Raw genomic sequence first — 13,425 nt, forward strand, 5'->3', positions numbered from 1 at the left:
TATTGATCCTAAACTGATTAAAATCCTCTCTGTGGTCACTCTGGAAGAACACAACTGGCTCCAGTTCCAGCACTGAGAGAAGTTTGCTGCTGATGGTTTGATGTGAGAGCTGATAGAAGAGTCATGGACAGTTAGAGATGGAGCTTTGCTCTGGCTCTCATGTTCCCCACACAGTGGTTTTAGTGTCCTCACACTGATCCATGCTGCTGAATTCACATCAGCTCACACACTTTCTACCTTCATCTGCACCTCAGCTGCAGCACGGTGATGCCCCTCAGTATATTTAAGATTAGTTAAAGCTGTACTCTTCATCTTGGACCCTTAGGTGCTGTAACCAGAGATTATTGGTGGTTACACACATGATTTAAAACCCTTCCCTTTGTATTATAAATATATTAATTATGTTGATCCCTGTTGATCTCCAAATAAAGTTAAAGTGTGGAGTCTGAGGCAGAGGAAGCTGCTGGATTTCTACCGTCAGTCCAGTAGATGGAGGCATGGAGCTGCAGCCCAGCACGCACAGCATGATTCTGATGATGATGAAGCAACATCTCCCAGTTCACTTTGACTGGAAGCTTTAGTCACCTCAACATTTTGAAGACTTACGCTTTAGTTTTAGAGGATTTTTTAACAGGAAATGCAAACAATGACAAAACTCTAAATCTTTGTTCTTAAACTACTTGAACTAAACCAAAAAGGAAAAAGGAAACAAGACTAAATGTTTTCCACTTGGATTAAACACAACAATAAAGTAAAACAGGAAAGTTACTGAAGACAAAGCTCAGACTCACAGTTTGTTCAAACAGAGCGTTAAAGAAGAGGACTCTCCTCTCCACAGACTGAGGCACAGCCGAGCTGCTGCCTGCAATGAGTCACAGCTCCACCCCTGATGGGGGCAGGGCAGGTAATAGGTGGGGATTTTCTCACCAACAGCAGGATTTGTTAATATTATTCACAACAATGGAAATAATTCAACATCACTTCTAAAATTATTCATGTTAACCACATGCTGTTGTTATCAGTTTCTACTGAAAATGATCAATAAATCACAAACTTTCACACGATTCACATCCAGCCCATAAAAGTTTATCATTAATCTTATTTTTATTATCTTGTTTTGAACACTTTTGATTGGATGTTTGCTGTCAGAAACATTTAAAGTGTTTAGCTGCAGTCCAGCAGCTTCTATAAGTCACAATAACTTCACCTGATTCTCTGACATCAAGTGTTTCCACCTCACCTGTAACTCGTGTACCAGCAGTGACCACTGAAAGAGATGAATTATCACCAAACATGAGTCAGCTTTGGTCCTGAATGCAGTACATTGAAAGCTTTTTCCCTCACACACAAACTGGGGAAAAAAACACTTTTCAGTTTGCCTTGAAGTCTTCACCAGAGCTTTGGTTCCAACGACATGAACAAATTAATCATTTTCTTCAGTTTTTTATGTCCAGGCGCTGATCAGTGATCGGACTGAGGGCTTCAGCTCTGTTTAAGCTGTTTGCTCTGCAGGTTAATTATTTATGAATTAAAGTCATATAAAGCTGACCTCTGATCACTTTAAGACTCTTTTATGCTTTGCAGAGTTTCAGAGTGACGGCAGCCTGCAGACACAGAGGACTGATGTCGGAGAAGCAGCAGAGGATTTCCTCTTCTTCCACACAGACCTGGTCCAGACAGCAGAGAGCTGCAGAGGGAAGAAGTTCATGGAAGAAGCTGAGTAAGTGACACTTTGATTCATTTAACAAAGTCTCTGAGCAGAGAGAGATTTCCTCTGCTGATGAGACACAAGTCATGTGAGCTGAGAGTAAACAGCAACAATCAGTGTGTGTTGATGAGGAGCTGCAGCTTGTTACCAACATGAAATGTTTCCCACTCAGTCTGCTGCTGTTTTCTCCTCCAACAGAGGAACTCTGACTGGAATGTGCTGTTCACTGACACTCTGTTCATCACTGCTCTCTGAACACACTCACAATAAAACTCTGAGTCCTGATATGAGACCCAGATTAATCCTGGACTCTGATCCTGTTGGACTCTGATACTCAACCTGTTTTATGAAGGATCATAATTCAGGTGTGTCTGGAGCCTCTGTGTGTGATCATGTGGACTCATCAGTGGGTGAATAATATTTAACAGAGAGGAGTGAGCGCTCCCTGGTGGTTCCTGTCAGACTGCAGTGATCCTGCAGGATGGATTTCTGGAGTCCTGCTGCTACTTATCTACAGTATAGCTGTTCATGTCAGTTCAGTCCTGCATTCAGCCCATCAGTGTTTCAGATATCAGATTTATCATAATGCTGCAGGTTCAGATAATTAGTGTGTGTCACTGAATGGAAATGCTTCATCATCATCATCATGATCATGATGTCTGTGCTGCTCCATGCCTCCATCTAGTGGACTGATGGAAGTACAGCAGCTGATCTTTTTACAGCCCAAATGATGGAGAGGAGGATTTGAGTTGATGTGCAGATGAATGATTTGTGTTTCCTCTGCAGATGAAGGTAGAAAGTGTGTGTGAGTTGATGTGAATTCAGCAGCATGGAGCAGTGTGAGGACACTAAAACCACTCTGTGTGGGGAACATGAGAGCCAGAGCAAAGCTCAGAGGTGAGATGACCATCTCTAACTGTCCATGACTCTTCTCCATGTCAGAGCTCAGCACTCACATCACCAAACCACCTTTATTCACAGGAACCAACCTGAACCTGAATCAGAACCTGAACATGAACCTGAACCCAGCTGTGTGTCCTTTAAGAGCGACAAGTCACATGATTGGTTTATTAATTTCCAACATGATGTTCCATCAGCCCAACAGTGAGTATCTGTCAGTATTCAGTGGAGGCTGCATCAGGTTTCAGATGATAACCAGTTTTCAGCTGAATTACTTGAGACTTGGATCAGTTCTTGATGTCTCTGATGAGACTAATTAGCTGCATCATGTGTGTAATGTGATATTTTAGTTCAGTCCTGCAGCTCTTTATTAAAACAAAGGGAGAATATTGCTGAATATCTGTCCACTGATGTGGCTTTTTCACAGGATGCTGATTATGTAGTGAACAGGGCGGCTGATGTAGAAATATTACGTTCTCACACGTTGTGTTTAATGACGTCAGTTTAAAACGACCTTCTGAAGAAACAAGAACAAAATGACCAAATCAACCTGTAGCTCCCAATTAGCATGTGCTATACTAATTTAATGCAAAACATTTCGGAAGTACACAGAAATATACTTTGTTCCTCCTTTTCAAATGGTGCTAAACCTTACCTTTAGCCTTTTTATTTGTCCTGATTTTAACTTTGAACCAAAGTTTGTTCTTTCCTTTTGTTGTTGTCCAATGTTCTATTAAACTACATTAATTACATAGTTTCAAGTCCTTCAAAATAAAGTACTTCCGGTTCTACAGAAAATTAAAAAATGATAGCGCCAAAAAAAGGAAAATTTCTCAATTCATTGAGAACAATAGGTGCATTCGGACAGAGAGTTCTAAGAACTGTCCACCTCGAATTTAGTTATAAGAACTGCCCTTCCCCAGGGGAACTGTTTCATTTTGCATTCGCACATAAGTCGGGGACCTTGGTCGGGACTGATCTGCAACCGTGACGTGTTACTGTAGCGCCACTCAACAGCAAAACAAAACCCACAAAAAGTAAGGAGAGAAGAAAACAAAACAACACCACCAAGAAGCTAACATGGAGAGCGAGGAGGCCACCGTGTTTATGGTCTGCATGACGGTGATATTAATCATGGACGATCACATCAGGCATCTAAGATGGAGGCTGGAAGAGCGCACAGCGAGAGTCAGGAGATGAAGAATCGAGCAGCAGGCGATACTTCTTCGTTTCATGAAGGAGAGAAGGAGAGCAGAGCGCCGCAGACAAAGGAGACGACGTTAATAAGTTTAACTTATTAAACAGGCGCCGGTTGTGTCCGTGTCGTATGAGTAAACATTTCAGACAAGGGGCGGAGCTACCAACCACCAAACACCTACATCATGTGTTCCTATGGAACCCAGAAAAGACCCCGCCTCGGAGGAGGAGCTAAAATGGTTCTAGGAACCGAGGGTCGTGGTCCCTAGTTCCTGTATGTCCAAATGCGCGAAAAAACGGCCTAGTTCCTTAAAAGGTTAGAGGAACTGCAAAAGGTTCCTACAGTGGGAGTGTGCCTAATTATACCCCTTTTCCACTGGTTCACACAAATCCCAGGCACCTTAATGACATGTCTGAAATTATTTGGTCAAATTCCTCACAGATGAAAAACAGCAGCCCTGTCTGTAGCACTCTGCTCTGAGGCGGTCAGATTTTCATGCTGCGGCTGGCTGTTAATGCTCACTCCGCCTTCCAGTTTCACACACCTGCTGACGTCTGCCTGCAGAGTGGCAGAGCTGCCACAAGGGGGAGCTGTAACATTGTTCCACAGCAGCCACACTGACTCTCTGACAGGCCGTCTCACTGCAGACTCAAACACTATCACTGAATACTTTAGTTTGAAGAAAACTAGTGTTTTTCTGTCAGGATCCAGCAGAGACTCAGACCTGGACCTGAACCCAGCTGTGTGTCCATGAAGAGTGACCGGTCAATGGATCCTCCTCTTAACTTCAAATCAGACCAACATCCATCCACAAAGAGGTGAGCTGAGTGTAAATGTTGTAACGGAGTAAAATGTAGCAGAGTCAGTTTGAACAGTTTTTATTCCAACATGTGTTTAATGTGAGCTCAGCTCTGTTTCACATCCATTTCTATGTTCATATAACCGTGACCAAGTTATATTAACTGCACAGACCCAGAGTAAACTGGAACCAGAGACTGCTATACAAAAAATATCAATTTTATTAATATATTTTTTGATAAAATACTTATAGAGTAGGTAAATTATGAAAGACAAAAAATACAATCAGACCAAACATGAGATGGTTAAAAAGAAAACAACCCTGGGACTAGACTGCACGACCGGGGGGAGGGGGGAGCCTTCTTAAGTTATGCACAGCAAGATAAAACATCACAAACACATGGCAATTTATGACTGAAATACCACTACACACTCAATTTACCTATTCACAGCAATCTTAAAGTGACAAACCACACAATAAAGCGCACATGCAAATGGCCGCACTGCTACGCAGTCTCCCCCCTTAAAGATGGCAGAAAACGCCGCAAAAAAAAAAACCTGCCCAAATGATAAATTAAAAACAAACTCAAATAAACCTGGGAAAAACAGTGGTTGGCTTTTTTAGACCCATCTCCATTGAAAACCTTTCACACTGGAACATAATCCTTCATTCCAGTTGGGCATGCAGGTGACTGGGGGCAACATTCAGAGATAATCATGTTAGTTTTGTTGTAGAAAGAATAAAATCTATTTTAAAATATCTCAGCACTGCTTAAGCGTACCTCCTTCTTGGCTGACGTCTTTAAACAATCATTCAATAGATCAGTCCCCTCCCAACACAGAATGCCTACAAACAATTCATACCACAAATAAACAGCCAAATGGTTATTCTCTAGTGATCAAGTAATATTAAAATCATGCTTTCAAACATCTAAAAAGTAGAGCCTACCAACTCAGCTTCAAACAAAGGCCTCAGCTCAGCTGCTCCCAGGTGTGTCAGTGCAGGAAGAAAGGCCCAAATGAGCCTTCCAGCCCCTTTTATTAACTCCACCCCATTTGCCTGCTCTAAGTTCTGGACTTCCTGTTCCTCCCTTCCACATATGTGAAGCGGTGTGTGTTGGATGTTTTCCACAAACACAGCAGGAACAAGAGGAAAGAATGGATGTTGGAGGGGGTGTTTCTGAGTGTCTGTAGGCTGGTCCAGCAGGTGTCACCTTTGTGCTTTGGCTCTAACACAGTGTAGGAAGTGTGAAGCCTCTGACTTCCAAAGTAAAAGTGCAGTTCATTCACAAATTAATGACTTTGTTTGAAGGACACAGTCAGGTTGATTACGATGCATCTGTTTTTTTTTGGGGTATTTTTTAGGTGGTTGAAATATTGCCCATCAGTCTGGTCTTGACTTGGAGACAAAATATGGTTTTGAATATTTTGAGATTTTCAGAAATATCCTTTCAGATGTATTGTCATTAAATGCCTTTTTGTCTTTTGTCAATTATTTTGTGTTCTTTAGGAGGAAGCTGGAAAAGTCAGGCTCACCTGAACCTAAATCCAGCTCCAAGTGCCAGAAGACTGACCGATCTATAAAACGTACTCCAAGGAAAAGGCTCCACCCAGATGTTCAAAGGTACTGTAATAGTTTACAGATGACAGGAAGAAACTAAAGCATTTAATCTCTTTTTACATCTTCAGTACAACTTGACTGACAGATCAAGTTATCTCAGTGACGACTCTGTTTTAAACATCTATCTGTCTGACACTGGGAGCATACCAGTACAACCAGTCTGATCCAAGCACACACTGGCTCTGGCTGCCTTGCTCCAGGGAACTTCAGCAGGGAGGGAAAGCTTTCTGAAGGGGTTGCTGAAAGCTGTTGGATCCAACCAAAGTGAGCTGAAAGCTCCAAGCAGCTGCAGACTGAGCTGTTGATTCTCAGTGGGATCAGCAGGACCAGTAAAGCTTTCCCACTGCAGGGAGTCCTCTGATTCACTGTTCACATCCACACATCACTTCATGGAGCTTTACCTTGTGTTTGTCTCTGTGTGGACAGACAGAATGTGAGCTCATTCTTCATGATTCCTCCACAGAGTGGACCAGCAGAGCTCAGAGGTTCCCAGTGGTCAGTCTGCCCAGCAGCATCAAACACAGCTGGACTCCATATTTATGGTCTGTACATGTACAACAACTACTTTTCCATCTATTCTGTTCACAGTCATCTCCATGCTGCACTTTGTAGACCAGTGGATTGTCAGTGTGTCCAACATGGATCTGATGTTTGGCTCCATGATTTCAGTCTGATTGGCTCATTCATAAAGTATTCTGTTCCAGCTGCTGGAGGACAACATGGTCACTTTTGTGAAGGAGGAGCTGAAGAAGATCCAGAAGGTTCTGAGTGCAGATTACCCAGAATGCTTAGAGAGTCAGAGGGAGGATGAGGATGAAGAGCAGAGGAGCAGCAGAGAGGCTTTAGTGAAGATCACAGTTCACTTCCTGAGGAGAATGAAGCAGGAGGAGCTGGCTGACCGTCTGCAGAGCAGTAAGAGGATTTCTCTAAAGATTTAACCTGCTGGATAAATGACACATTTACTGATGTCTCAACACACAGAACAACACATGTTCAAATACTTAATGAAGCTTAGATGATTTTTTTAAATGTTTTATGAAGCACTGACAAAAGTCTTATCCGTGTTCACTCAGAAACCCTCGCTGCAGTGTGTCAACGTAAACTGAAATATAGGCTAAAGAAGAAGTTCCAGTGTGTGTTTGAGGGGATTTCTAAAGCAGGAAACCCAACCCTTCTGAATCAGATCTACACAGAGCTCTACATCACAGAGGGAGGGACTGGAGAGGTCAATGATGAACATGAGGTTAGACAGATTGAAACAGCATCCAGGAAACCAAATAGACCAGAAACAACCATCAGGCAAGAAGACATCTTTCAAGCTTTACTTAAAAGAGAAGAACCAATCAGAACAGTGATGACAAAGGGAGTGGCTGGCATTGGGAAAACAGTCTTAACACAGAAGTTCACTCTGGACTGGGCTGAAGGCAAAGCCAACCAGGACATCCAGTTCATGTTTCCATTCACTTTCAGAGAGCTGAATGTGCTGAAAGAGAAAAAGTTCAGCTTGGTGGAACTTGTTCATCACTTCTTTACTGAAACCAAAGAAGCAGGAATCTGCAGCTTTGAAGAGTTCCAGGTTGTGTTCATCTTTGACGGTCTGGATGAGTGTCGACTTCCTCTGGACTTCCACAACAAGGAGCCCCTGACTGATGTTGCAGAGTCCACCTCAGTGGATGTGCTGCTGACAAACCTCATCAGGGGGAAACTGCTTCCCTCTGCTCGCCTCTGGATAACCACACGACCTGCAGCAGCCAATCAGATCCCTCCTGACTGTGTTGACATGGTGACAGAGGTCAGAGGGTTCACTGACCCACAGAAGGAGGAGTACTTCAGGAAGAGATTCAGAGATGAGGAGCAGGCCTGTAGGATCATCTCCCACATCCAGACATCACGAAGCCTCCACATCATGTGCCACATCCCAGTCTTCTGCTGGATCACTGCTACAGTTCTGGAGGATGTGTTGAAAACCAAAGAGGGAGGAGAGCTGCCCAAGACCCTGACTGGGATGTACATCCACTTCCTGGTGGTCCAGGCCAAAGTGAAGAAGGTCAAGTATGATGGAGGAGCTGAGACAGATCCACACTGGAGTCCAGAGAGCAGGAAGATGATTGAGTCTCTGGGAAAACTGGCTTTTGAGCAGCTGCAGAAAGGAAACCTGATCTTCTATGAATCAGACCTGACAGAGTGTGGCATCGATATCTCAGCAGCCTCGGTGTACTCAGGAGTGTTCACTCAGATCTTTATAGAGGAGAGAGGGCTGTACCAGGAGAAGGTGTTCTGCTTCATCCATCTGAGTGTTCAGGAGTTTCTGGCTGCTCTTCATGTCCATCTGACCTTCATCAACTCTGGAGTCAACCTGATGGAAGAACAATCAAAATCTCAGGAGTCTGAAACACTAAAAGAGACTCTCTTCTACCAGAGTGCTGTGAACAAGGCCTTACAGAGTCCAAATGGACACCTGGACCTGTTCCTCCGCTTCCTCCTGGGTCTTTCACTACAGACCAATCAGAGTCTCCTACGAGGCCTGCTGACACAGACAGGAAGTAGCTCACAGACCAATCAGAAAACAGTTGATTACATCAAGGAGAAGATCAGTGAGAATCTGTCTACAGAGAGAAGCATCAATCTGTTCCACTGTCTGAATGAACTGAATGATCGTTCTCTAGTGGAGGAGATCCAACAGTCCCTGAGTTCAGGAAGTCTCTCCACAGATAAACTGTCTCCTGCTCAGTGGTCAGCTCTGGTCTTCATCTTACTGTCATCAGGAAAAGATCTGGATGTGTTTGACCTGAAGAAATACTCTGCTTCAGAGGAGGCTCTTCTGAGGCTGCTGCCAGTGGTCAAAGCCTCCAACAAAGCTCTGTTAGTATCCTGATTGTTAGATTTGATCATCAGTACTGTGCTATCTTTGACGTGTATAAAGACTTTCTTGTTTTGTTATCATCTCTTTAGGCTGAGTGGCTGTAACCTCTCAGAGAGAAGCTGTGAAGCTCTGTCCTCAGCTCTCAGCTCCCAGTCCTGTAGTCTGACAGAACTGGACCTGAGTAACAACAACCTGCAGGATTCAGGAGTGAAGCAGCTTTCTGCTGGACTGAAGAGTCCAAACTGTAAACTGGAATCTCTCAGGTTAGGTTAAAGCAACTTGTATAACTGATGATGGTGCAAATCTTAATGTGATGCATGGAGTGTCCTGAGATCCCGACCCATAAGAAATGGGAGAATCTTGCTTCCACATTCTGTCTTACATTAAAGAGGATGACACTGTAAACCTTAGCATGACAAACATTACTGTTAAACTTTGTCCTCATGTCTGAACTTCTGAGAATGAGAGAAAGAATAATAAACATATAAAAGGTAAAAGCAGCGATGATGGCTATTGTCACCAAGGTGTTGAGCCTGAGCTCGTACCTCGAAGGATGTATAGATGGAGAACAAACAATTTTAGTAATCAGCATCGTGAAAGGGTTGCCCATTTTCTGTCAAAATCCATAAATATATGGAGTTAATCTCTTCATATATTCACTTATATATTATTCATACATATAGGCCTATCACTTCCTGTTGTCAGTGGGCGGGGCCAGGGCGTTGGAAGGTTATGGGCATTTGTTTAGGGTGAAAGAGATGAAACCCCATCAATCTGAGGACTTTCGGATGATTATAGCAGTGATTTTTAATATCACATATTGAAACTCGCCACACCATCCAGCGAAAAGTCAGTTTTCTAAATGAAGTATTTGTTATCTGATGTCTGACCCCATTTGAAGTTGGTGTGGTGAATGAGGTCCGAGTCATTAGTCAAAGATCAAACCAACAATATCCTATGAGATGGTGAAACATCAAAATTCAATCCTTTGGTGACATGAGTTTTATTTAAATACTGACCGAGTTTCAGGGTGTTGTGATAAAACCTGTAGGAGTTTGTTAAGATACAAGTCCTGATAAGGAACAAAATTGCAGCTAAAATCAGATTTAAATTCAAAATGGCTGACTTCCTGTTTGATTTTTGGATGGTTCCAAGAGCTGTCTTGTAGGGTTGACATGCATGTATCAAATTTCATCCACGTCAGTGAAGTTAGTGGGCAGGGCTGAGTTCTACCCACTTCTGAGACAGTTCAAATATGAACCTTTTCACCATTCCTGAATCATGAGCTAAATTTCCAAGGCCCCCAAAATCAATTTGTTTGCCAGGAAAATAAATGCTACAGATACAAATTGTCAGGTTTTAAGTTTTCTTTTGTCATGTTTTGAGGTTTTTGTCATGTTTCCAGGTTAATTTCTTTTCATTTTTTTCCCCTTGTCACTTAGCTTCACTCAAGCCACCTGTTTTCTGTTTCACAGCTGCACCTTGTCACCAATCACCTTCCCCAGTATTTAGTTTCCAGGTTCACTCACAGTCATCACGAAATCCTCACCTTACCTTTCATGTTTCATGCCACATTTGTTAGCCACGTCTTGGCAGTTCAGGTTTTTGCCACTTGTTTTGCCATAGTCTTATCTTCCGGCTCTGCCGCGCCCTTGGTTCTTGCCTTGTGCTTTTTGTTTTGTAAATCTGTTTTTTTTTTAAGTCACATTTGGGTCCTCCCTTCTGGCACTACGCATCGTGACACAAAGGGCCTTCGCACCGCCTTTGGTGCTTGGGCCAAAACAGAAAAGAGAATTATTTAGGAAATTTAAGGAGGACATTTGAGTAAATAATTACATTTACATTTTGTGTGTCTGCAGCCTGTCAGGCTGTCTGATCACAGAGGAAGGCTGTGCTTCTCTGGCTGAAGCTGTGACCTCCAACCCCTCCCATCTGAGAGAGCTGGACCTGAGCTTCAACCATCCAGGAGACTCAGGAGTGAAGCTGCTGACGGCTGCACTGAAGGATCCACACAAACTCAGGTATGGAGAGGCCTGCTGCAGCCACACACAATGTCTGATAGAGGAGGAAGAGCTGGAAACATGTTCTCTGTCCTGCACTCAGCCCTGTGTTTTTGCTTCCTGCTGAGTGTTACATGAACAATCCCACATGTAGGAGCCTTTTTCCTTTGCTCACAGCAGAAACTCTGGTTGAACAGAAACAGCAGATATTTGTGGAGGAGGTCTCTAAGGAGAACATCTGCAGGAACAACAGTGAGAAGTGTCTGTTGGTCCTCTGACCCTGGATCAGATACAGAGATGGGTCCAGAACATGTTAGCCTAGCTTAGCACCGCCAGCTTAGAGAGATTAGGGTGATGTGCGTGGCAAAGATAGGACCCGGATGCAGATCTTTGAACTGAAAACTTGATTTCTTTAAACAGTCTAACAAAAAGCGTGGCTGAGCCAGTATACAAAAACTTCGAAAACAAAAGCCTGACTAGAACTGTGAAAAACCTGACATGGATAACAAGGACAAACCTGATACCATGAGTGACAATGACATGAATGACGGTGAGGATCTGAGGAAAGAGGGACCTGAAGCTGAAGACACTCTGGCAGATGGCCAGATGAGGGACCTGGATCCACAAAACCAACAAACATAACAAGCACAAAGATTTGTAAAACCATTTTCAGCTAAAGTTCCCTTTTATGAATTACCGTCAACCTGGAAATATGTATGGTAATAATTTTCACAAAACCGAATATTATAAATTGAAAAATGTTTTTTTTTTTTTTTTTAAAGTTCAAAATCAGACTTTCAGTTTAAAATATTTGTTTCAAATGAACAGACTCTGAAATGGTTGAAAGAAGCAGTTTTGTATCTGTCAATGTTAGTCCAACAGCTTTCATTCTAGTTTCCAGATGCTAAATTCCAGTGGATGTATCCAGATGTTTTCGTGTTCCTTTCTCAGTGTAGAACAATGTGTATGTGAGAGCCATATAATGTCCATGTTTGCATGCTGAAAGAGACTGTGCTGCTCTGACCCCCCTCCTCCTTTCAGGGTGGAGCCTGCTGGAGAACGATGGTTGACACCAGGTCTGAGGAAGTGTAAGTGTGTTCTTCATCTGATTCATGACATCCAACCATCTTCACACTGTCACATCACTCATTGATCAAAGTGAACAGATGATAGATCAATAACTGCAGCTGGATTGTGTTTGTTCTCTCCATCAGATTCCTGTCAACTCACAATCGACACAAACACAGTGAACAAAGAACTGAAACTGTCTGACAACAACAGGAAGGTGACATGTGTGGAGGAGGTTCAGTCATATCCTGATCATCCAGACAGGTTTGATGACTGGTGTCCTCAGCTTCTGTGTAGAAATGTTCTGACTGGTCGCTGTTACTGGGAGGTCGAGTGGAGAGGAGAAGCTTATATATCAGTGAGTTACAGAGGAATCAGCAGGAGAGGAGGCAGAGACTGTATGTTTGGATGGAATGACCAGTCCTGGAGTCTGACCTGCTCTGATAGAGGTTACTCTGTTTATCACAATAAGAGAGAAACACACATCATATCATCCTCCTCCTCCTCCTCCTCCTCCTCCTCCTCTGTCTCTAACAGAGCAGCAGTGTATGTGGACCGTCCTGCTGGCACTCTGTCCTTCTACAGAGTCTCCTCTGACACACTGATCCACCTCCACACCTTCAACACCACATTCACTGAAGAACCTCTGCTGCCTGGATTTGGGTTCTGGTCACCTGCTTCCTCAGTCTCTCTGTGTTGAGTATAAAGAGTTTCCTCCTGTCAGAGAACCACTGTTGAACAGATAGTTCAGTCTGTACATGTCAGTCTCTTTCACTCAGAAACACCTTTTCAGATTCATGGATTCAGTCAGTTTCTGTTTGAAACTCTTCTAAATGATTCCTTGGAAACTTCTTCCTCTTCCAGTCCTTTAAAATGGAAGCTGCCATTCTTCCAGGATGTTGTTTTTCTGTGTTTCCAGTCAAAGCATTCACACTAAAAGTACATATATAGTACATACATTCAGCAGCATCTTACAGTTTGCTGTTCTTTGTTAATATTCCACCATAGAACCAACTACCAGCTTGTGATTGTAGACAGGTTTATTTCAATACTTGTCATTCATTTAGTGCCTGTGTAAGACTGAATTATATTGTTTAAAGCTCATTATTTCAGGTGAATGTGCCTTCATTTAGATTCAGATTCACTTTGTCATTATGTGTACATAAAAACTAAATGCTATTTCTCAAGTTAAAACACTTTAAAGAAGTCAGAGCAAACTTAGAAATTGTCAGGTAAAATTTATAAGAAAATACAGTATTTTAAAAAAAA

At 42.8% G+C, this 13,425-nt stretch overlaps 1 protein-coding gene across 1 annotated transcript; it reads left to right on the forward strand.

Moving 5' to 3' along the window:
* Window positions 1-1,583: 1,583 nt before the first annotated feature.
* On the forward strand, window positions 1,584-13,425 carry LOC140291656 (NLR family CARD domain-containing protein 3-like). The gene is made up of 11 exons (XM_072379431.1): window positions 1,584-1,720; window positions 2,495-2,605; window positions 2,690-2,812; window positions 4,511-4,624; window positions 6,689-6,767; window positions 6,930-7,137; window positions 7,299-9,087; window positions 9,178-9,351; window positions 10,948-11,109; window positions 12,130-12,176; window positions 12,303-13,425. Exons 2-11 carry the CDS (start codon window positions 2,538-2,540, stop codon window positions 12,854-12,856), a joined length of 3,318 nt encoding a protein of 1,105 aa, XP_072235532.1. The 5' UTR covers window positions 1,584-1,720; window positions 2,495-2,537; the 3' UTR covers window positions 12,857-13,425.

The sequence above is a fragment of the Leuresthes tenuis genome, unplaced genomic scaffold, assembly GCF_036924035.1.
Source record: "Leuresthes tenuis unplaced genomic scaffold, fLeuTen1.0.hap1 SCAF_1, whole genome shotgun sequence".
NCBI classification, from domain to species: domain Eukaryota; kingdom Metazoa; phylum Chordata; class Actinopteri; order Atheriniformes; family Atherinopsidae; genus Leuresthes; species Leuresthes tenuis.

Coding starts and splice junctions, on each gene's coding strand:
- LOC140291656 (XM_072379431.1), top strand. CDS start 2,538: ATGGAGCAGTGTGAGGACACTAAAACCACTCTGTGTGGGGAACATGAG. Junction 2,606..2,689: donor AGCCAGAGCAAAGCTCAGAG/GTGAGATGACCA, acceptor CTTTATTCACAG/GAACCAACCTGAACCTGAAT. Junction 9,088..9,177: donor AAAGCCTCCAACAAAGCTCT/GTTAGTATCCTG, acceptor TCATCTCTTTAG/GCTGAGTGGCTGTAACCTCT.